We start from the raw sequence: 22,577 nt of genomic DNA, 5'->3' as shown, positions 1-22,577 counted from the left end.
AAACGTGATGTTTGTGTTAAAAGTGGCACACTACTTGTCGGCACTCTGGTCGGTTTTGTTAACCTACATAAGTGACGGTAATTCAGAGTAATTCAACGTACATGAAAGTTGTTGCAACATTTCTGAGAAATAAGGCGCTGTATAAATGCAATTTCTTTACCTCCAGTGATTTGGCACACCATTTATCTTTCAGACGGGGAGCTGGTATTGGAGAATTGGTGCTGTCAGCAATGAAAAATAGTACATTTATATGATACCAACCAAATCATTGATGAAGATATAAGAGGGGCCAAGCATGCCTCCTTCAGGGGGTTTCTGCATAGGTGTGGCGAAAAGGAAAATGCTCATTCTACCATGACATGTTTGCATCCTTTGACCAAAGTGGCATATCCAGTTCTGCAGTTGGTGAAACTTGCAGCAAAACCTCAACCACATTCAGGCTTGGGCTGATAGGTGACGAGTAACATTTATGCTGTGTAAGTGGCAAGTAACATTTGTGCCGCACAAGTACCAGGCAATGACCATCTCCAACAAGGGAGACTCCAACTGCCTCCCCTTGAACACCATTGAATCCCCCACCATTGACCAGAAATCTAACTGGACCAGCCACATGAGATTCAGAGTGTGATGAGTTGGGTTGATTTGCCCTTTAAATAAAAAAAAAAGTTAGTGACCAGGTAGTTGTGATCAAGCACACAAGAAGTCTGGAATGAAAATATATTTCAGTATTTGTTAAGAGCCACTGCAGTGCTGGTTAAAACTTTCACATAATTACCAGCCTCAATTTGGAGGGGGGTGGGGGAAGGGAAGGGGCAAAAAAAGTACAAAACAACCAGGTTAGTAATCCTGGGAGAAGCCAATTACTCTGCTGATTAGTGTGTTTTGTATGTGCTCATCAAGGTGGGGGATGTTACTATTGAGAAGTGAAAAGTTTTACTATTTTGACACCCAGTCTCAGAATTGAACACTTGCAAGTCAGAATCAGTATGCACAGATATGGAGGAAAGATCCCTCTACTTTGCTCCAACACTATCCCAGTTCCATCCTCAGAAAACCACCCTGAACTGCACAGGTTTGAGATTTTTTCAATTTTTCATGCCACCCATCCTTATGACCGTGCCGAGATTGCCAGTTTGTGTCAAATTTGTGCCGCAGCGCCGTATCCACGAGGAACTAGGTTGAGACTGCCCAAACTCAATTTAAATAGAAACCTTGCAGCCAACAGAGACTTCCTACCAAAAATTCTGACTGGATTCAAGTTCAGGTCCTAGAGGTGAAAGAGCAGTGTCTAACCCATTACACCACATCATCCTTCGATCCCAAATGGTTACACTTATAAACCGCCCCCTGCCCCCAACCAGCTAATTGTCTCAAGTTCATATTTCCACACACTGGAATAAATAAGATTCTGCTGTTCTTGCCTGAATCTATAGGAACACCTTGTGTTAATCCAATTAATGTCATTACTGATAGCTTAAAAGTCAAGTGCAAAAGCACCTGAAACTATTTTTAAAAGTACCTGTGAAGTGATATGATTGTGTACTGCAGATTAGGTGTACAACAGGTCTAACTTCATTTGAACCTTTCAGTTGCATTTCTATTACTACAGTGGCCTTGCATGGTGATTCCAAATGACAACTCCAACTTGAGAAGGAGAATGAAACATTGCCTGAAACACTGACATGCATATAATCTGTTTTTTTGGCTAGCATGTGGGGAGTAAGCGAATGTCCTGGTGTCAATGTAAACTTTCCTTCTGGAAGCATGGATCTTTTCTGGTAATTAGCAGGCTTGTGGTTTTCTAAACTCTGGTCTGTATGGGGCTTACCTGCACATTGAGAGAGGCTGAAATGGCAGAAAATGAAGTTGCAAATTGTAACTTTGAACCAACTGCATTTGTGGTTGTTGCTCTGGTGCAGTGAAATTTTTCCCACAACATAAACAGGGTGGATTCAATGGCATTGTCAACTTCAATCTATATGATAAAAGAAGCGGGTGGGAGATTGGTGTTTTTTTACGTAGCAAGCTATGATCTGGAATGTACTGCCTTGGAGGGTGTTGAGATTAGTCAATTTGTTGATATTAGCTTCTCTGGTCTTTCAGATAATCGGGATCGACTGCAAACCAATATGGTGGGATTTGATAATCGGGGTAGCACTGTGTGGTGGGGGCAGGTTGGTAGAGGACCTTTGTCTTATGGATGTTTAGTGTAAGGTCCATGCTCTCGTATGCTTCGGTGAAGGTGTTTACGATGGTTTGGAGTTCGACCTCCAAGTGAGCGCAGACGCAAGCATCGTCTGCATACTGTAATTCGACGTCGGAGGATGGGACGACCTTGGATCTGGACTGGAGGCGACGGAGGTTGAACGGTTTCCAGTTTGTTCTGTAAATGAGCTCCACTCCAGTGGGGAGCTTACTGAGGGTGAGATGGAGCATTGCAGCAAGGAAGATTGAGAAGAGCGTTGGTGCGATGTCACAGCCTTGCTTGACCCCGGTTCGTACGTGAATTGGATCTGTGGTGGAACTGTTAGTCAGGATCACAGCTTGCATGTCGTCATGAAGCAGACGGAGGATAGTGACAAACTTTTGAGGGCAGCCGAATTTGAGGAGGACACTCCATAATCCCTCATGGTTGACAGTGTCAAAGGCCTTTGTGAGATCAAAGAAGGCCATGTACAGTGTGTTTATATTGTGTTTAATCAGAGTTTAAGACGGAATACAACACACAAGTTATACAGCAAAATCATACGACCGTGACAAGCAGCTGGTACCGGTCCCGATCGGACAGATGGCTGGCGTGCGCAAACAGTTCTCCAGCTTACGGCCTTTCTTCCTCCTTGTCTAGAACTTCCAAGAATGGGTCCACTCCCGGAAGAGTGTTACATAACATATAGAACATAAGACGTAGGAGCAGTAGGAGGTCATTTGGCCCCTCGAGCCTGCTCCGCCATTCAATAAGATCATGGATGATCTGATCTTCGCCTCAACTCCGCTTCCCTGCCCGCTTCCCATAACCCTCAACTCCCTTACCTTTATTAAAAATTAAAAAAAATCTGTCTCTCTCCACCTTAAATATTTTCAATGACCCAGCCTCCACAGCTCTCTGGGGAAGAGAATTCCAAAGATTCACAACCCTCTGAGAGACCAGCCCCATTCTTGTACAGAAGACGGTTGAGGCCAAGTCTTTAAATATATTCAAGAAGGAGTTAGATATATTTCTTAGAGCTAAAGATATCAAGGGATATGGGGAGAAGGCAGGGACAGGGTACTGAGTTTGGATGATCAGCCATGATCTCATCGAATGGCGGAGCAGGCTCGAGGGGCCGAATGGCCTACTCCTGCTCCTATCTTCTTTGTTTCTATGGGTCTCCCTTTCACTGTCTGTGGTAAGGGCTTTTCAGGTCTTTCTCTTATACCCTTTTTTAGGGGTGGGTCTGATGTAAAATATGGACAAGACCATTTAACCTGTAAGGGCTCTTCTTAAACCAAGGTGCCCAATGGCACGTCGAGTTCTTTGTCTCAACTTTGAGATGAAAATCCTCCCTCCAGGAGGGGTCTTCACCAGCATTACACATGCTTTATTGTTTGTACGTTTTGAAGGCCTACCCATCGGAATTTCTCTTATCTCCTTTGTCCCTATCCTCCATAGTTTGGAGTCAGACATGCCATTCTCGGCCATCAGATGTTCGTAACTACTTGTTATCAGTTATTTATGTTCATGCAGCTTTAGCTATGCAAAACTAACTTTCATCAGATTTAAAAAATCTTTCATGGGATGTGGGCGTCGCTGGCAAGGCCAGCATTTATTGCCCATCACTAATTGCCCTTGAGAAGGTGGTGGTGAGCCGCCGCCTTGAACTGCTGCAGTCCGTGTGGTGAAGGTACTCCCACAGTGCTGTTATGTAGGGAGTTCCAGGATTTTGACCCAGTAACAATGAAGGAATGCCGATATACTTCCAAGTCAGAATGGTGTGTGACTTGGAGGGGAACTTGGAGGTGGTGGTGTTCCCATGCGCCTGCTGCCCTTGTCCTTCTAGGTAGAAGAGGTCGTGGGTTTGGGAGGTGCTGCCGAAGAAGTCTTGGCGAGTTGCTGCAGTGCATCTTGTAGATGGTACACACTGCAGCCACGGTACGCCGGTGGTGGAGGGAGTGAATGTTTAGGTGGTGGATGGGGTGCCAATCAAGCGGGCTGCCTTGTCCTGGATGGTGTCGAGCTTCTTGAGTGTTGTTGGCAAGTGGAGCGTATTCCATCACACTCCTTACTTGTGCCTTGTAGATGGTGAAAAGGCTTTAGGGAGTCAGGAGGTGAGACACTCGCCGCAGAATACCTAGCCTCTGACCTGCTCTTGTTGCCACAGTATTTATGTGGCTGGTCCAGTTAAGTTTCTGGTCAATGCTGACCCCCAGGATGTTGATGGGGGATTCGGTGATGGTAATGCTGTTGAATGTCAAGGGGCGGTGGTTAGACTCTCACTTGTTGGAGATGGTCATTGCCTGGCACTTACATGGCGCGAGTGTTACCTGCCACTTATCAACCCAAGCCTGAACGTTGTCCAGGTCTTGTTGCATGCGTGCATGGACTGCTTCATTATCTGAGGAGTTGCGAATAGCACTGAACACTGTGCAGTCATCAGCGAACATCCTCATTTCTGACCTTTATGTTGGAGGGCAGGTCATTGATGAAGCAGCTGAAGATGATTGGGCCTATGACACAGCCCTGAGGAACTCCTGCAGCGATGTCCTGGGGCTGTGATGATTGACCTCCAACCACCACAACCATCTTCCTTTGTGCTAGGTATGATTCCAGCCAGTAGAGTTTTCCCCCTGATTCCCATTGACTTCAGTTTTACTAGGGCTCCTTGATGCCACACTCAGTCAAATGCTGCCTTGATGTCAAGGGCAGTCACTCTCACCTCACCTCTGGAATTCAGCTCTTTTGTCCATGTTTGGACCATGGCTGTAATGAGGTCGGGAGCCGAGTGGTCTTGGCAGAACCCAAACCGGGCATCAGTGAGCAGGTTATTGGTAAGTGCTGCTTGATTGCACTGTCGATGACCCCTTTCATCACTTTGCTGATGATTGAGTGTAGATTGATGGGGCGGTAATTGGCCAGATTGGATTTGTCCTGCTTTTTGTGGACAGGACTTGCCTGGGCATTTTCCCACATTTTTGGGTAGATGCCAGTTTTGTAGCTGTATTGGAACAGCTTGGTTAGAGGCGCGGATAGTTCTGGAGCACAAGTCTTCAGCACGACAGCCGGCATGTTGTCGGGGCCCACGGCCTTTGCTGTATCCAGTGCGCTCAGCCGTTTCTTGATATCACGAGTGATTCGAATTGGCTGAAGACTGGCCTCTGTGATGGTGGGGACCTCATGAGGAGGCTGATCTGGATCATCCACTTAGCACTTCTGGCTGAAGATGGTTGCAAACTCTTCAGCCTTGTCTTTTGCACTCACGTGCTGGGCTCCACCATCATTGAGGATGGGGATATTCATGGAGCCGCCTCCTCCCGTTAGTTGTTTAATGGTCCACCACCATTCACGATTGGATGTGGCAGGACTGCAGAGCTTTGATTTTGATCCGTTGATTGTGGGATCGCTTAACCCTGTCAATAGCATGCTGCTTCTGCTTTTTAGCATGCATGTAGTCCTGTATTGCAGCTTCCCCAGGTTGGTGCCTCATTTTTAGGTACACCTGGTGCTGCTCCTGGCATGTTCTTCTACACCCCTTATTGAACCAGGGTTGGTCCCCTGGCTTGATGGTAATGGTAGAGTGAGGGATATGCTGGGCCATGAGGTTACAGATTGTGGTGGAATACAATTCTGCTGCTGATGGCCCACAGCGCCTCATGGATGCCCACTTTTGAGCTGCTAGATCTGTTCTGAATCTGTCCCATTTAGCACGGTGGTAGTGCCACAACACGATGGAGGGTGTCCTCAGTGTGAAGACGGAACTTTGTCTCCACAATGACTGTGCGGTGGTCACTGCTAACAATATTGTCATGGACAGATGCATCTGCAACAGGTAGATTGGTGAGGAGGAGGTCAAGTAGGTTTTTCCCTCGTATTGTACCATGGAATGAACCATTAAATTCCCAAAGATATCTTTTATTCTATTCTCATATACTGGTTAAATTATGCATTTTAAAGCAGTTTTGTTAAACAAAGTCAAAATCCTAACTTGGCATTATAATATGGTTATAAGCAGTAATGGAAGAAACCTAGGCTTTGGGCCTTGGTTGGTCAAATTATTAAAGATACATAAAGCAACCTTCCTAGCACACAAAGCACACAGCTAGTCTGGAAACAAGGTCATATATGACTTGTCAAGGTGCAGAATGTTTTAACATCCGCAGGGAACCAAAACACAAGCAGATTCTAAGTATCTATCTAGTTATTCTAATATTGGTCTGAAGAGACTTTTTGTCTCCGGTTCTAATACAGTCATGTAAACACAGTCTTAGTCGTGTCACAATTTCATTCACATAACCCCATATATTTTGGATACCCTAATTTCTAACGGTAATTTAAGCAGATTTAATCATTTTCAAAAGGGAATTGGATATATAATTGAAAATGAAAAATTTGTAGGGCTATGGGCAATGTTTCCGTTAAGCTGCGCAACCACACACAGTGGTCTGGAGGTCCCATGAAGGCCACTCACCAGCTTTACAAAGGTAATAACCGCGCATGCGCAAAAACTGTAATTGGCCGCGCAGCCATTTAAAGGGCCCCGCACCCAAAAACAAATTACAGGGAACATTGGCTATGGGGAAAGAACCTGGGAGTGGGACGAATTGGATCGCTCTTTCCAAGAGCTGGCACAGGCATGTTGGGCCGAATGGCCTCCTTTTGTGCTGTGTGATTCTTATGATTTGAACTAATAGTTCCTGCAATCAAAGCTCTAATTCTTTCTGCACCCATTCCAGTGCTTCTATTTATTTTATTTTTTTTAACAATGGGATGAACTGCTTCAAATGTATAATAAATCAGTAATGCTCTTTACTCTGCCATTGTTTCCTTGCACTCCGGCTACAGCTCTGGACATTCATTTGGAATCTGGAAACACTTTCTGGAATTTTGATATTGCAACTAAATTGAACTTCTGCTTTGTGTAAGGTCATGTTCATTGAGCGTGTTTATTATTTTTAAGCACGTGTGCATTTACCCTCCATATTAAATGCCATTTGCAACTTATCTAATCACTCTCCCCTGAGCACTTGTTTTTACATAGTTTTATATTAGTAAAATTAGCATATAACCTTGATAAAGTTGTTCACTTATTCTTCCATATTCAATTAGCCTTTGAATTATAAACCAAATGCTGTTTAATGAAATGAAAACATTGTTGGGATTTGGGGAAAAGTGCGGAGGAGTGGGACTGACTGGATTGCTGTTCAGAAGAGCTGGTGTAGAATCGATGGGCCAAATGGCCCCCTTCTGTGCTGTACTATTCCAGGATTCTGTCCTTGCATAGGAGAACATTACTTTCACAACTTTGTGCCATTATGCTGCCGCCTTGGTTGTGATCGCCCCTTCCCCTGTTGTATGCAAGGCCTGATTCTGAACCACATCCATAGTTGTTGTTCTTCAAACATGTCAATTCTGCATTTTATGAAGTTTGTTTTGAGTCATCAATCTGAAAAAGGGAGACTTGGAATTAAGGGGTATGGTTTGTGCCTTGCGCCCAGCAAAGTTTGGGAAAGATAGTGTGACCAAGGGAGGTGCGGAGTACACCGTTTTGGTTCCACTGAGATCAGCTCGGAGACCCGTGCTATTATTTGATTGTCTACTAAATACAGTTGCCTTCACTCTTTGAAAGTAGTTTACCCTCTGCATAAAATAGGAATTGCTGCCATTCCACAAGGTGAAAAATGATCTGGCGAAAGGATCACTTCAGAATTCAAACCTGGTGCAACCTTTTGTGGCTCCCTATTTTTATTGATATTGCCGTGGTCAGTACTCCTCAGAACTTTCTCTCTTGTTTCTTTCACCCTGTAAGAATATTCTTTACTCTTCCTTACCTTTCCCACCATGTTGAAATCAAAACTTACCCACATAGTCTGCTATTCGAACCCATTCATTCTCAGGATCTCAAAACTGTGGAAAAACTTGCATTCAATCTTCCCTTCCTATTACTGTACAACATGCGAACTTTTAAAACTCAAACTTGGCATCATCTAATCACTGATTCCTAGTTTACACTGTCTTCTCTCATCAACTTTGATATCCTGCAAAATGGGTCTTGGATTTCCATCTTAGTTTTAGAATAGCTTAGAGTCAGCTGGACTTGTTGCAATTTAAAGTATTTGGTTTTTGCATGCCACCCAGTGCCTGAAATCAGGTACTACAACAAAACATTTTATTTTAAACAATATAAACATGACCTCTTCCTAACTGCAAGCTAGGGACAATTTAAAAAGTAGAGATGGAAAAATATGAAACTAACTTGCATGTACTCTTGTATCTCTTGATGGTTTTGCTTAAAATCTGTGTTTTTTCAATAAGGTAGTCTGTCCTGAGTCATGCCCCTCATCCTCCACACACGTCAGTAAGTGACAAACCTGCCAGGGAAACTAGGCAGGTTGCATTGAAATGGAGACCCAACTGGAATAGCAGGAGCGCTATACTTAAACTAGTGTATCTGTATAAATGTATTTGCATTTTCATTTTGGTAGTAGAATTGTAACAATGGCGATTCTTCTAACAAAAAAGCCAAATGAAGGGAAGAAGCTGCTTTTAGAGAATGATGGTGAAAAATTGAAAACTGAGCAATAGAATGTGCGTGCGAATGAGTAAGTAGTTTAGATATCTGCTTTCTGTTTGGGCCAGTAAGTTGAAAGTCCATAGGAACTCTAGAAATGTATTAACATAAGATCTGTAGATTGGGAAATTGAATGGAAAATGTCACTTCTTGAGCTGTAATAACAAGATGTTAAGTGGTGGTGTGCAAAAATTGTATAAAGAAAAACAAAAGGATATTTTGGCTCGTCAAGCTTGACCTTGTTTATGACCATTTACAGGGCCCAGTCAGACAATTTTCATATCTATCTTGGCTTATAGTACAGTCGCAATGATTAGGCATGGTTTTGCATGAATGGCAAAAATTGAGGTGAGCTGGCCCCATGGTGTAGGCTCGCTTGCAGGGGCAGGTCAAAGGGCAGCTCATGCCTAATTTTGTACTGGAAGTCACTCCTCTCTCCTTTTGAATGGGCTAATGGTACATGAACAAGCCTGGTCTGTAACACACTTGTCTGGGAAGCTTAAAATCTGCTGGAGCAGCACTTGAAGGGCTGTAGCTCACCATGAAAGGGGAGGTTGTGGCGGAGAGAGAAAGTGGACTAATTGTATACATAGGCACAATGGAGACCCGTGAACAGCACTTCTCCTAATGACGATGAGTTGGAGCTTTTACTGTGCGAGTTTCACCAAAGGATGGTGGTGGCCCTATTGCTGCCAGTAATAGCACAGTTTCAAACTACAGGAAAATTGTTATATCCGGCACCGACGGAACCGAGCTGTTGCCGATCTATCAAAACTGCCGGACATACCAGCGTTAATGTTGAAGCATACGGAGATTTGCAGCTCCGTATCTGGCAACAAACACTGTTGCTTAGCAACAGCTTCTAAACAGTCGGCCATACCTTGGAAGCGTCTCTGAAGCTGTTGCTAAGCTACAGAGAGACTTTGCCGTGCCTGACTGTTGGGGGGGAAAAAAAAGCCACGAGAAGGAAAAAAAAGCCACGAGAAGAAAAAAAACCTAACAAAACGGCTCCTGATTTCTGCCAGTAGATCGAGGTTTCCGGACATACAACCACCGGATAAACCAAAGTCTCCCGTATATGGAAGGAGTTTACCAACTGAGTCAATGTAGTCACTGAGGCCCCTTGTATTTAATTGTAAATGAGAAGAAGTTTGCTGCTATTAGTAGGAAGATGAAATGAATTGTGCTCCTCCGCTTTATGCACAGTTCTTGTATGACACGAACCCAAGTTGGGAATTCTGCCTTCAGGCATTATGCTCAACCATTGCTCTTTTACAATACCACCTTTTTAGTGTGCCAAAGTTGGACAGCACACTTCTTACGGGTGGAGGAACAGCAGACGGGTGCTCGGGCTTCCAGCTCCTCCGCTGTTAGGGATTTCTCAGTTGAGTCAGCAGCTGTGGATGAAGTTAGCCCTTGGCTTCCTGGAGTCACACTCCCAACCCAGCATTGCTGCTTCCTCTTCAAATGTGGAACTGCTGCATAATGAGGGTGTCATGGCTGCTTCCTGAATAATGGCCATTGACATGCACAGTGATGCTTCTGTAGTCTGATACCATCTGCACGTTAATTAAATGCAAGCCTTTCTGTTAACATAGGCCAACTGATATGAGGTGCCTTGATGCTGTCTACAATATGTTGTGTTACCGCCAGCAAACAGCACTTTCCACTTGATTAATAAATGTGTGCACTGCAGACTACCTGTTGTGACAGGTGTCTCTTGGAATGCTTGGTAGGATACAGTACCATGAATGAAAGCTACATATTTAGAAACATTGCCTTCTATGGAAAGAACTGTCCCTGTTGACAGGCAGGTCATAGTGCAGCAAATAATACAACATGCGACAGCCTGTCTTGTGAAGCAGAGGTGACACAGGTCTTCTGACTTGGGGAGGGGTCTATAAGTAGTAGTGACTGGTGTGAACTAAACTCCTCGGGTGTCATTGTATTTGTATTTGTTTCTTCTCGAACTTGTCTTCCTCATCTAAATTACACAGCACTGTGGACACCCTCAAAATAAATTCCTATCCTCATCACTTTGTATGGTGCTATTAAAATGGCAGAAGCAACCAAGAATAACGAAGGAAAGTATTGGACACAAAAATTGAAAATGTTTTGACCACCAACCAATGCAGGAAGACAAATGTTATTGTAAATGCAAAGCAATTCAAAACATGTTTACCAGCAACTCAAATTGTGATCTCCCTTTTTAAGAAGCATACATTTGAGCAGGCTAGATTCCGGAACTTCTGTTGCGCCCATTTTCTATGGGCATTGTGCGTGATTACATAGAATTACATCGAATATAGAGCACAGAAACAGGCCATTTAGCTCAACTATGTTGTAGGCTGAGCCTTGCCCAATCTCTCTCAATTCCGCATGGGACCATGGAATATGCTTCACACCGAGTCAGCTTGACTTTTTCTTACCAGTAGAATGCACTCTGCTCAAAATCGTACCTCAGAAAAGTGGGTATGGTTGCAGCCCGATTTTCTGCCTGCTACTCCCCTCTCCCTACCCCCAGCTCCACGCTGTTGCTGAAGCCTTGGATTATAGGGTCGATGGCACATAAATAGTGTACATTGGGAGACAGTGGATTGCAAGAGAATTTGTGTTTATAACGCATGACTTTCACATGCTCTTCAGCATGTATTCTTTTCATGCTATAAATGTCTTTTATATATACTTTTCCCCTGAATTGCAACCAGGCTTGTTGGTGTGGATGTATTCCAATTTTGCAGAGTCTTCTGTACTATAATGTCGTGCACTTGGTATTCATTTCTTAAGTATACAATGGAATATGCTGTTATGAATAGGACAAAAACACTTGAGTCACCGGTAATGCCATTTTGACCAAATGGACCTGAAGCTCCTTTCTGCCTGATACGCTGACTGAATTCTCACCTGGAACTTTATATTGAGTGTAAAGAGTAAAACACCCTCAAGTCCAGGATAAGTTTGAATCCTGCTGTCTTAAGACTATGTAGTATAGAAATAGAACCTTGAGGTTTTCTGGCCCAAGTTGGTGTGGATGTCATTGTTTGCGATTTGCTGGTGACATCAGTGAATTTATGATGCATTTGTGTCCAATGTAATTCTACCTATCTGGAGGCAAAGCAGAATAAAAACTGCTGTTCTAATTTATATTGAATAAATTATAGCTCCGACATAATGTGGCAAAGATCCCTTTGTATGGCCTCGCAGAGGAAAAGAAAGCGATCACGGATAATAGATTAGAAAAGGGTTTGAAGTCAATTGTGAAATAGGTGGGCATGGATCTTCTATATTGTAAAATACATTTATTTCTTTTGCAGGCTGGAGTCAAAGGGACATTAGGAAGATTAGTAGGAATATTTGAGGTAAGTTCCTGTTTTAAAGTAAACTATCGATGGTCTCACTGACTAGTAGACAGTAACCTAGTCTTGAAGGTGAAATTTCACAATCCACAATGGAATCCAGTGGAAGGAGAGTATACAGATTAAAAATACTGACGTGGAATAACTTTATTGGAGAGGCAAGCACAGAACAACTCCATATTAGACTTGAGGCATCTAGTGTCTTTGACTTGAACATTCATATGGTAGAATCCTTGAAGGGTAACATCCGTGAAAGTGATATGGGTGGGAAAAGTGAGGGGGAATAAAAGGGCTGGGCCTAACGCAAACAGTGTGTCCCAAGGAGTTCTATCTGCAGACCTCACTGCAGAAGCTGCGGGGTGCTACCAGATACAAGCTAGGTTGGACCAATCTTCACAGAATGGAATACAGGCCTTGGAATCCGAGAATAGTACAGCACAGAAGGAGGTCGTTTGGCCCATTGAGTCTGCGCCGGCTCTTTTGAAGAACAATCCAGTTAGTCCCACTCCCCCGCTCTTTCCCCATATCCCTGCAGTTTTTTCTCATTCAAGTATTTATCCAATTCCCTTTTGAAGGCTACTTTTGAATCTGTATCCACCCCCCTATCAGGCAGTGCATTCCAAATCCTAACCACTCGCTACGTAAAAAAAGTTTTCCCTCATGTTGCCTCTGGTTCTTTTGCCAGTCACCTTAAATCTGCGCCCGATAGCAAAATACTGCAGATGCTGGAAATCCGAAATAACAGAAAATGCTTTCCAGACTCGATATTGAGTTCAACAATTTCCGATCATAACCTCAGCCCCTATTACATTTTTACTTATATTTTTTATCCACACCTTTGTTTTGGTTTCCCCCCCCCCCCCCCCCCCTTTTTTCCTCTCCCACATGGCAGCTGTCTCCCATTCTGCCAGCGCATTTCACACCTAATCTAGAGCTGTCTTTTGTCTCCACTAGTCCTATCACCATCTCGCCTAGTTTTGAATACCTCTTAATGTCTCTTCTCTTTTGTTCTCTCCCAGCCTGGCTTCTTAATTTATTTCATTCCCTGTGCCTCTTTAGTCTTGATAAAGGGTTTTGACCCAAAACGTTGACTCTAATTTCTCTCCACGGATGTTGCCTGGCCTGCTGAGTTTTTCCAGCATTTTCTGTGATTTTAAATCTGTGCCCTCTGGTTATCGACCCTTTAGCCATTGAAAACAGTTTCTCTTTATTTACTCTATCTAAATCCTTCATGATTTTAAATTCCTCTATCAAATCTCCTCTTGGCCTTCTGCTCAAAGGAGAACAACCTCAGCTTCTCCCGTCTGTCCACATGACTGTAATTCCTCATCCCCGGAACCATTCTAATAAATCTCTTCTGTACTCTCTCCAAAGCCGTCATGTCCTTCCTAAAGTGTGGTGCCCAGAAATGAACACAGTGCTGGGGCCAAACTAGTGTTTTGTATAGGTTTAGCATAACATCCTGGATTTTGTACTCTGTACCCCTCTTTATAAAGCCCAGGATCCCATATGCTTTGTTAACCTGTCCTACCACCTTCAAAGATTTGGCCCCCACTTGATCAGGTATAAGTAGTATTGTAGAGCAGCACTGTGGGTAAAGCTGACTGACAATTTTTACACCCTATTTGTTTTCCGAAAGAGGAGCAACTGTCCTATTTAGGCTTTATCCAGCATTGAGGGTATTGTGTAAACTGCAGATCCAATGACTTCCACTACTCTGGGTGTCTTGAGTTTGGTCTGAAAAAGTGGTGATAGTTTTCTCTCAAATGCATGAATTAAATGACTGAGCAGTGAACAATCCTTAGGCATTTAATTCTTTATAGATCAAGTGCAGAAGTTTATTTTGCATAGTACAGAGAAGCTCAACTGGCTGGATAGCTCTTTTTTGGCCGGCACAGACACGATGAACCGATTGGCGGCCTCCTGTGCCATAAATTTCGATTCTTTCTATGACTGACCTTTTAAAGTATTTTCCAGGCTTTACACCTCATCCCATCCCACCCACCCCCCCCCCCCCCCCCCTCAAAAAAAAACTTCAGCCCTGAAGGTGAGGATGGTGTAAAACGTGGGATTAAGTGAGGTTCTTTTTAATTCTAAAAATAAAACCATAGTAGAGCAGCTGGAAAAGGGCCCAGAAACATTTTGGCTGCCACTACCCTGTAATGAAGCCAAACCTGCTGATGTCCAACTATCCAGTAAGTAAACAGATGTGTGGAACAATGGGCAGGAATCGTAGTTTGTCTTTGAACAAATTAACATTAATGAATTTATAAATTGTCAATCTTTTCAACATAATTTGGCATAATTGCCAATACTTGCCATTGAGGTGTTCTCAAGTTTGTTTTAGAATACATTATTTTCATTTAACGACTTTAGTTCACAGTGAAGTACACATAAATACCTACCCAATCTAAGTTTATAGCTCTGACTTACCATTTCTATTTGCCCTCATGATACAGAAATATTAATCTATACCGAGTTGACAGCCACCAGGCATACGCTCTTCTGAAGCCCTCTTCCTGGTTTAACACAGAAAACACATCAAAGATTAACCAGGCCATACTTCTAAGTACAGGAAACTCTTTGGTATCCGGCACCGACGGGACCGGCGTGTTGCCAGTTAATCAAAAATTCTGGATGACGGAGAGGGTTATCTACCGGGGCTATTTTTAACAAAGAAAAATTTTAAAAATCAAGAAATGTGCAGTATACAGTAATTGGGTACTCGCGTACAGAATGTTGTGTTAAATGGATGGTGGAAGATGCTTGATTAAGTACAGTACTGCCAGTTGAGGGTAATGCAATGACTACCGGCAGCGTGGGAGACACACAGTACCCCTGTAAAATGGCGGATCAGAAGAGACTACCGGCAGCGCGGGAGAGTCAGACTCCTGTTACAGGGGTATTCCGACTTCTGACAGCGCCAAGAAGCCGAGTAGTGGCAGTTTGGAGAACTACCCTCACTGACTAACTCGGCCACCGTGGGAGACTCCGACTCCGACTCGGCAACACTGCCGGTTATTGAGGTGTTGTTTTCGGAGTGAGAATTTTGCCGGTTAATAGAGAATTCCGGATATTTAGGTGCCGTTTAAACGAGAGTTTCCTGTATGTACTTTCGACACACTGGGTGTCGAAAATGGAAAGTATTCCAGTCTCTAATATTATCCTTCCTCACCTTGAGCACAAAATTCAGAGAAAAAAGTAATTTTAAATTTTTTTTCTAAACATGTTCCCACCTTCGAAATGGATAGCAGAGGGCAGGCAAAAGAAGAAGCAAAGTTAAACATTTCAAGCTTAATTATATTTTAGGAGAAAAAATCAGGATAGGATGTTATGTAAATATAAAAACAATTATTAAAAAAAACCCAGCATTGGTTGAGTATGGGGTGAGCAGAATTACTTAATTTTTGTGTATATAATAACGCTGTGATTTAAAAAGGCTGTGAATTCTGAAAAATCTTGAATAAAAACAGATGTTAGAAAAACACAGCCGCACGTCAACTTAAGAGGGAAAGGCAGGTGGTTATTTCAGGAGGGACCATTCATCAGAGCTGGCCAAAAAAGGGATGGGGGAGGAAAACAACAAATGTCTAGTGCAGATCTGATGATTACTGTTACAAGGAGGCAGCTAATTGATTTAGAAATGCTGAAGAGAAGTGAAAAATATTGGATGATATACAAATCTCGTGCAAGTCTGGCTTCAAACAGACATTAGAAAGACAAAGCTCAGAAAAATGTTTTTAGAATCGAAGGAAATGCGGTGGTGGAACTTGATTGAGACAATCTGGCAAGCAGGAAAGTTGGGGCTACGGCTAAGATCTGATGTTGCTAAATTCAGTTTTCAGCCCAGAGGGTTACTGTGTGTCCATGACAAAGGTGAGATATTCTGAAATGTTATCGAGTTTGGTTAGAACAGTGCGTGATGCCAAAGACAACGTTCTGAGTGAGATTGGGAATCGAAGTCAGTGATGTGACCGAGGTGACGACCAAGGTTGCAGGTAGAACCGAGATATTCAGCAAAGCACTTGCCCAATTTGTATTTGGTTTGCCTGGAATAGAACCATCTGCAATGTACTATGAGCAGTGAATACAGTACACCAAAATGGAGCAAGTACAGTTAAATTGCTGTCTCACATGGAGCAGGTGTTTGAAAACCCAGGCACTGGTGTGTGAATAAGCAAATAGACATGTGTTGCATTTGATCAATTTTCCATGAAGTTTTAGGAAAGAGTAGCCAATGATGTGGATGTGATGGAAGAGTGAGCAAGGGTGTTACAACCCTGGAGTTTGTTTTTCATTTTTAGAGTTCAGGTAACGGCTGCTGATTGAGAAATCAGAAAGTGTTCCTTTGATCTCTGGTTACTTTACTGATTTAAATTGCGAATGGATGCATCAATGTAAATTGCAGGGATTCCTTGTGAGCTGAATGACTTAATAGTTTGTCTCTTGAGTGTCTGGCATGATGTGTATCAGGTGAATATTTGCAGACCAAAGGGGATGTTTGTGATGGGAAGGTTCAAATTTGTATCTCCCATCCTTTTTGAATATGTATATATTTGTGTGAGCCATTAGAGTCTCTTTGGAAAACAAGTCATTCTTTGATTTAGCCTGAGGAAATTTAGTCGTGGAGATTTACCAAAACCGTTAGTACCAACACCATTGGATTAAAAGCAGGTTGATGAAAAAGTACTAAAATTCTTGTGTCCTGGCATTAAATCAAATTGAAGGATCACTTTTAAACCCTGCTTAAGATAAATGATAAATAACAACAGAAAACGCTGGAAAAACTCAGCAGGCCAGGGCAGCATCCATGGAGAGAGAAACAGTCAATGTTTCAGATCAATGACCCTTCGTTATCAACCTGAAACGTTAACTCTGTTTCTCTCTCCACGGATGCTGCCCTGGCCGTCTGAGTTTTTCCAGCGTTTTCTGTTGTTTCGGATTTCCAGCATCCGCAGTATTTTGCTATCGTAAGATAAATGATACGCTGACATTGAAAGTCAAACAAAAAACCTGAAGTAAATGAATTTGGCTTGCCAGTAACCAAGACTTCAACTTTAACTCTAGAAACATTTTGCTTATATCCAGCAGTGTTTATTATGAAGTTAGAGTTTTACAATTTATTGCTGGCATTTTGCAAATGTTTTGTGCTCCCTAACCTTCTAGTTATAAATAAATATATTAGTTGTAATCTGCTTGAGTTGAATATCCACCAATTGCAGTGCATGTGATAGCACAGAATGAAACTTCATTTAATCCAGTAAACAGATTACTGGAAGCAAAGGTACTTGTTAAATGCAATTGCCAAAGTTGCATGATGTGAGTTATCAGTTTTGATTGAATTAATTGAGAGAAATTGCTCTGTAAGCATGCCACAGTCTCTCCAGAAAGCACAGAGGAGAGGGGAAGATATGCTGGGTGCTGGAATTGTGTTGTGGGTGGTGGACGGCAGTCTGAAAACCAATAGGATGGGAGTAAAGGTGAAAGCTTCAGTTTTGAGTGGAGGGAAAAGAATGCGAGTAGATCCACAGGAAGCGACAGTGCACTTTCAATCCCGTACAAAGGGGAAGCTCAAACAGAGCATGCACTCCAGAAGTTCTGCTGGCCAGTCATGTCCGAGCAGATGCAACTGATGCAGAAACTGAGAGAAAGGGTAGAATCTTTGCAGGAGGAAGGTTGGGAAGAAAACTTATCCCAAAAATTGTGGCCACCTGTGTGCTTAAAATATATACTTATGAAAAACCCATTGCCAATGATGGTGACAGGGAAGGAGAGGAAAGAGTCAAATGACTCACCTGAAGGTGAGGAATGGGTGATGAGACAAAGGCGCAGAATTTGCTGACAAAATAACGGCATGTGACGCGCACCAACACAGTCATCAATCCGTGTAACAGCAGAGACCAGGGAGTGGGCCCCAGTGGATTAGAACTAGGAGTGTTTCACATCACACAAAAAGGTGGAATAAATAAGGACCCATGTGGGCTCCTAGTGCAACACCCTGAATTTGGGGATGTGTGGAGTTAAGCGAGCTGTTGTTAACAGTTTCAGCCAAGTAGAACGGGGTGGTAGTGGGTGTCTGGGGTACAGCTTAAGGAAGAAGTGGAGAGCCTAGAGATCAGCTTGGTATGGGATGGAATTGCAGAGGCACTGGGTATTCATGGTGAAGACACTTCGAGCCAGAGAACCTGAAGTTATTAATATGGTGGATGCCAGTGAGAGACAGGTCTCAATGAGACCTGGCTAGTTTGATGGAATAGGAGCAAATTAAAAATAATATCCTGTTTGTGAGTTCTGATGAAAGGGCATTGACCTGAAAATGTTAACTCTGCTTCTCTCTCCACAGATGCTGCCTGACCTGAGCATTTCCAGCATCTTCTGTTTTTATTGCAGATTTCCAGCATCTGCAGTATTTTATTTTCATAAATATTTTTTTTTTTACAATAGTTGCTATGTTTTTAAAAGTGAAAAAACTTGTGTTTCCACAGCTTATTTTGTATAATATATTGTAGTCAAATGCTTGTGAAGTCATTGTAAGATAATATTGTTTTTCAGAATCAAGACAGGAAGCATAGAACATATGTGTACGTTCTAGTAATAACAGAGGTGTTAGAAGACTGGGAGGATTCGGTTAATATTGGTAAGATGAAACTGTATTTACTATCTAAATTACCTTTGTCTATTTTAGGCCTGGAATTAAAATGATGCATTAGTTTTATGGTTTATTTCTATTGCAGAACTGGTTCCACAGTATTACCAAGGGTGCAATGATATTTAACTTGCTCTGTTTGTGTTGTGGGATAGTTTCCGCATCATTCGAACTACAGATAACAAGCTGCACATAAGCAAAGTTGTGGATGTGCAATTGTTTTACAGTCGTAGTTTTGCATTTGTACTGTGTCCCTAACAGCGGGAATGGCTTTATGAATCTGTATAGGTGGACTGAACTGCTCAGTCCAAGGTTGGCCAGAATAATTGGCTCCCTGTACCTCTGGCAGTAATGTTTAGATTATCGCAGGAGGTACCTCCACCTCTTGCAATAACAAAAACATTTCTCTTGGTCGGCCTTCTGGAGACGGTCTTGTTTACTATGCTGCTGTCAATGTGTGACTCTCTCCATCCTCCTCCTCTCTCTGCTGCATCCTCCTCTGCCCAGTAATAATGGGCAGAGTGGGTGACCTAAAAGGAAGAGGAAATAAATTCAACTTTTTTAAAACTTCATAGTCTTGTACCTTAGTTTTTTTGTTGTTCTTTACAAGCTGAGGTCCCCACGTATTCCCCCAAATTCAGAGCCATGCCATCATCACTTGAATGAAGGTTGGGCTTTTTGCTGCATTGATGAGATTTCAGTATTTAGCTTTTTCTATTTCTTTTTCATACATCTGCTCTCGTTATCATTTAGGTATAATATAATATTTTGTGCATATGTACAGCTATTGGAGCTCGGGGATGTTTCTGCTTGAAATGTTTATCTATTTCCAGTTGTCAGAAATTACAAGTATACTATGTACAAGTTTGTTGATCGTTGAGCCATTTTACCCTTCAGAGTTATGCCTAAGGAATAGATTTGTATTGATTTTAAGAATGGACCCTGGCAACCAATCTATGCATCGATTGTAACTTTTCTAACTTTTTTCTCCCCCAGGGCAAAAAAAAAAATACTCAACCTTGTATGTTTAATCTTTCTCATTTTATTTAGGGAGGAAAAGGGAATGGTTTAAAATAGATGATGCCGTTAAAGTTCTTCAGTGTCATAAACCTGTACAGGCCTCGTATTTTGAAACCTTCAAACAAGGCTATTTGGCAAATAATGGAACTCCTGTTGTTGCATCATTATCTGAAGAAAAGCCCTCAACATACACAGTCGCCAATCAGAGTTCAGTATCCAGTATTAGATGACTGAGAGGAGCTCCACAGTAATTGACTCATCATACATCGAGTCCCAAAGGCATGGACTTGAAAAGTGTTCAGTGAAAGAATGTTTGATCTAGTTTGATTGCTACTATACATTGTACATGTATAAATAAATTTTGCATGGAGACCTGCGCAATGTTGATAACGATACTTTATATTGTGATGTAAAATATAGTGCTGAAGATCAAAGCCATAACTAGTAAGGTTTTTTTTTGTTAGATATTGTATATTTTTGATAGGATTGTGAAATTAAGGTACCAGTGTTGCATCCAATTGTCCCCCAGGTATTATCCTTTAGAATTCCTAATTGTGAGGTGACTTGGATTTCAACCTAGGGATATTGTTTGGGTGCCAAATGGGTATCAATTTTAGTTCTCTGCAACTTTTTATATATAGCTTTTGTAAATTTTTTGCTGGCTTTATCACCTGCACCACTGCTGTTTACGTTAAAAAAAAAAAAGGAAGCTATGAAACAGTTGATCACTGACTTGTATTACTTTGTGAAATAACCTTCAAGACACGCACTTCATCACAGTACTTTTGTTAGCTTGTATACAAACTGTTGAATAAGGCCTTTAAAGCATTTTTACTTGTGTAAGACGACTTCAAGCCATGCATATTGGGTCTTCTGTGGAGCTTTGGATTATATTCAGTTTAGCAGTACACATTTGTACCTCTCGGCTTCATTCTCCTGATCTCTGCTATTCTCCCTATTTCGTTCTACACTGGAGTTAAAGGAGGTTCTTTGCAGGCAATTCAAGGTCTTAACAGAGCTTGAGAATTTGGTGTTTTGAATTTTCTGATTGTGTTTTTGTTTTTCCTGCAATTTAAAAAGGACACTGTATACTGCTTAAGCACTTAAACTGTGTTACTTGGTTTTTAAATTCCAACTCTGGATTAGTAAAATGTGGAACAAACATTACCCCTGTACAGTACATTTTCCTTTTTTTTTAAACAAAGTCTTGGTTTGCTTTTTTACTGTGAGACATATAGCACTGTTTCTTTTGAAATGAGTGCTGTATATTGATCACTTAAATAATTTCAACCCATTTAATTGATTTAGTGTAAGTTTTATGTCTAAGTAATGACTACAGAAACCCCGAAATCTCAAAGATTGCCATAGAATATTGTCCTCAAACATGTACAATCTGCTACCTAACAACAGATTGTACCTCATAGCCTCAATAGAGAAAGCAGCATTGCTGGAGAAAACCTCCTTTTGTCAACCTAGGGATAGGCTGATTTTTTTTTTTTTAAACCTTGGTCAAATCTAGACGGATATCCTTTCATCTAGCTCAGTCAGTTTAAAAGCAGTGTAAATAAATTTTCACTATTGTAGAACTGTGGAATACTAACATCATTGTACAAATAATTTTTTGCAACTTTTCCCAATCACATGTTTTAAGATGTTGGAAGAAGATTTGAAAGTCTAGAACTATTGCTTTACACAGGTGAAGAAATGACTCTCGAATCCTCACGCAGTGGTGAGGGTTTAAAACAAATTGGCGCAGCATCAGAAAACTGAGTTTTCACTAAAGCATTGCCCTATTCTCTAGTGATGTTTAAAAAGTGACAGCTATTGTCAGTTGTTTACTTCTGCTTAAGTACAAACCTGAAAATGTGCTAATGTGATAAATGAAGTTTCAGTCAAAGTAAAATTGAGTACTGAATCATAAGACTGCTTTGTATTTCTGAAGAGCAAATATGAAAATCTTGTTGATATGTAAAAAGTGAAACCAATGGAATCAGTTGATTATGACCACTTAAATGTTTTCAGCTTTTACCTGCAATTAGTGCACTGTACATACATGTCATTTTTGGTGCTTTCCTGTGTAAAGCCTTAGATGGAAGGGATAAGTGCTAGTTTTTACAATGGTCAGTGTTGGTAAGAATATGAGGCATGTTATCCTGCCCTTCACATTTTAATGCAACCTTTATACTTCACCTGGAGAGATTCAGTCACTGGAAGTGTCTTGTTGTTTTACCTGACTTGAGTGTGATGCACACGTGAGACAAGAGATTGAAGATTGTAATAAACCTGTGCCAACAAATAAAAACTCACCAGTATTTCAGAAACCAAGTGCTGACTGGATTTTTTTTTTCTTTGTCACATTATTTATAAAGTGCAATTTTATTTTATATTGTGTGTGATTTACATTTAGAGTATTCCAGTGAAGCAAAAGTGCTTATTCGTCATAAAAAGCATGTCACTAAATTTTTTGATGGTCCATTTATTTATGCAAATTGCAAATCTGAGGTCTGAAATTTAGACAGCCAAATTTCATGATAAAAGCAAGGTCTTGCATGTCCTATCGCTATAAGGTGTTGCACCAAATTCCCACAGCTGAAAACGTCTAGAATGCATCACGTTTCAAATTGATTGACAGATAAATACCCATTACATTAATCATGCTCATCAAACATACCATTGTTGGTAAAGGATGAGAAAAGCTGCCACTAATCAGGCACCAACACCAGCCCCTCCTTGATCAAGTGCCGGGGAGCGGGGGGAATTCTCCCAAGTGCTCTGGGTGACCATTTTGCTTCC

The 22,577-nt window shown here is 41.8% G+C and overlaps 1 protein-coding gene across 1 annotated transcript in view; it reads left to right on the top strand.

Moving 5' to 3' along the window:
- LOC147105238 (diphosphoinositol polyphosphate phosphohydrolase 1) overlaps window positions 1–22,105 on the top strand; it is a 78,377-nt gene extending 56,272 nt beyond the window's left edge. Inside the window, exons 3-5 of the mRNA XM_086011393.1 lie at window positions 12,077–12,121; window positions 18,671–18,755; window positions 19,815–22,105. Of these exons, the coding sequence (XP_085867519.1) occupies window positions 12,077–12,121; window positions 18,671–18,755; window positions 19,815–20,014 (330 nt within the window). The 3' untranslated portion in view covers window positions 20,015–22,105. The remainder of the gene's footprint in view (window positions 1–12,076; window positions 12,122–18,670; window positions 18,756–19,814) is intronic.
- The last annotated feature ends 472 nt before the right edge of the window (window positions 22,106–22,577 follow it).

The sequence above is a fragment of the Somniosus microcephalus genome, chromosome 18 (genome assembly GCF_052327205.1).
Source record: "Somniosus microcephalus isolate GS21.2 chromosome 18, FLI_Smic_1.0, whole genome shotgun sequence".
Taxonomy (NCBI): domain Eukaryota; kingdom Metazoa; phylum Chordata; class Chondrichthyes; order Squaliformes; family Somniosidae; genus Somniosus; species Somniosus microcephalus.
Note: the sequence above shows the minus strand (reverse complement) of the source record. Positions and strands in the feature narration are given on the sequence as shown.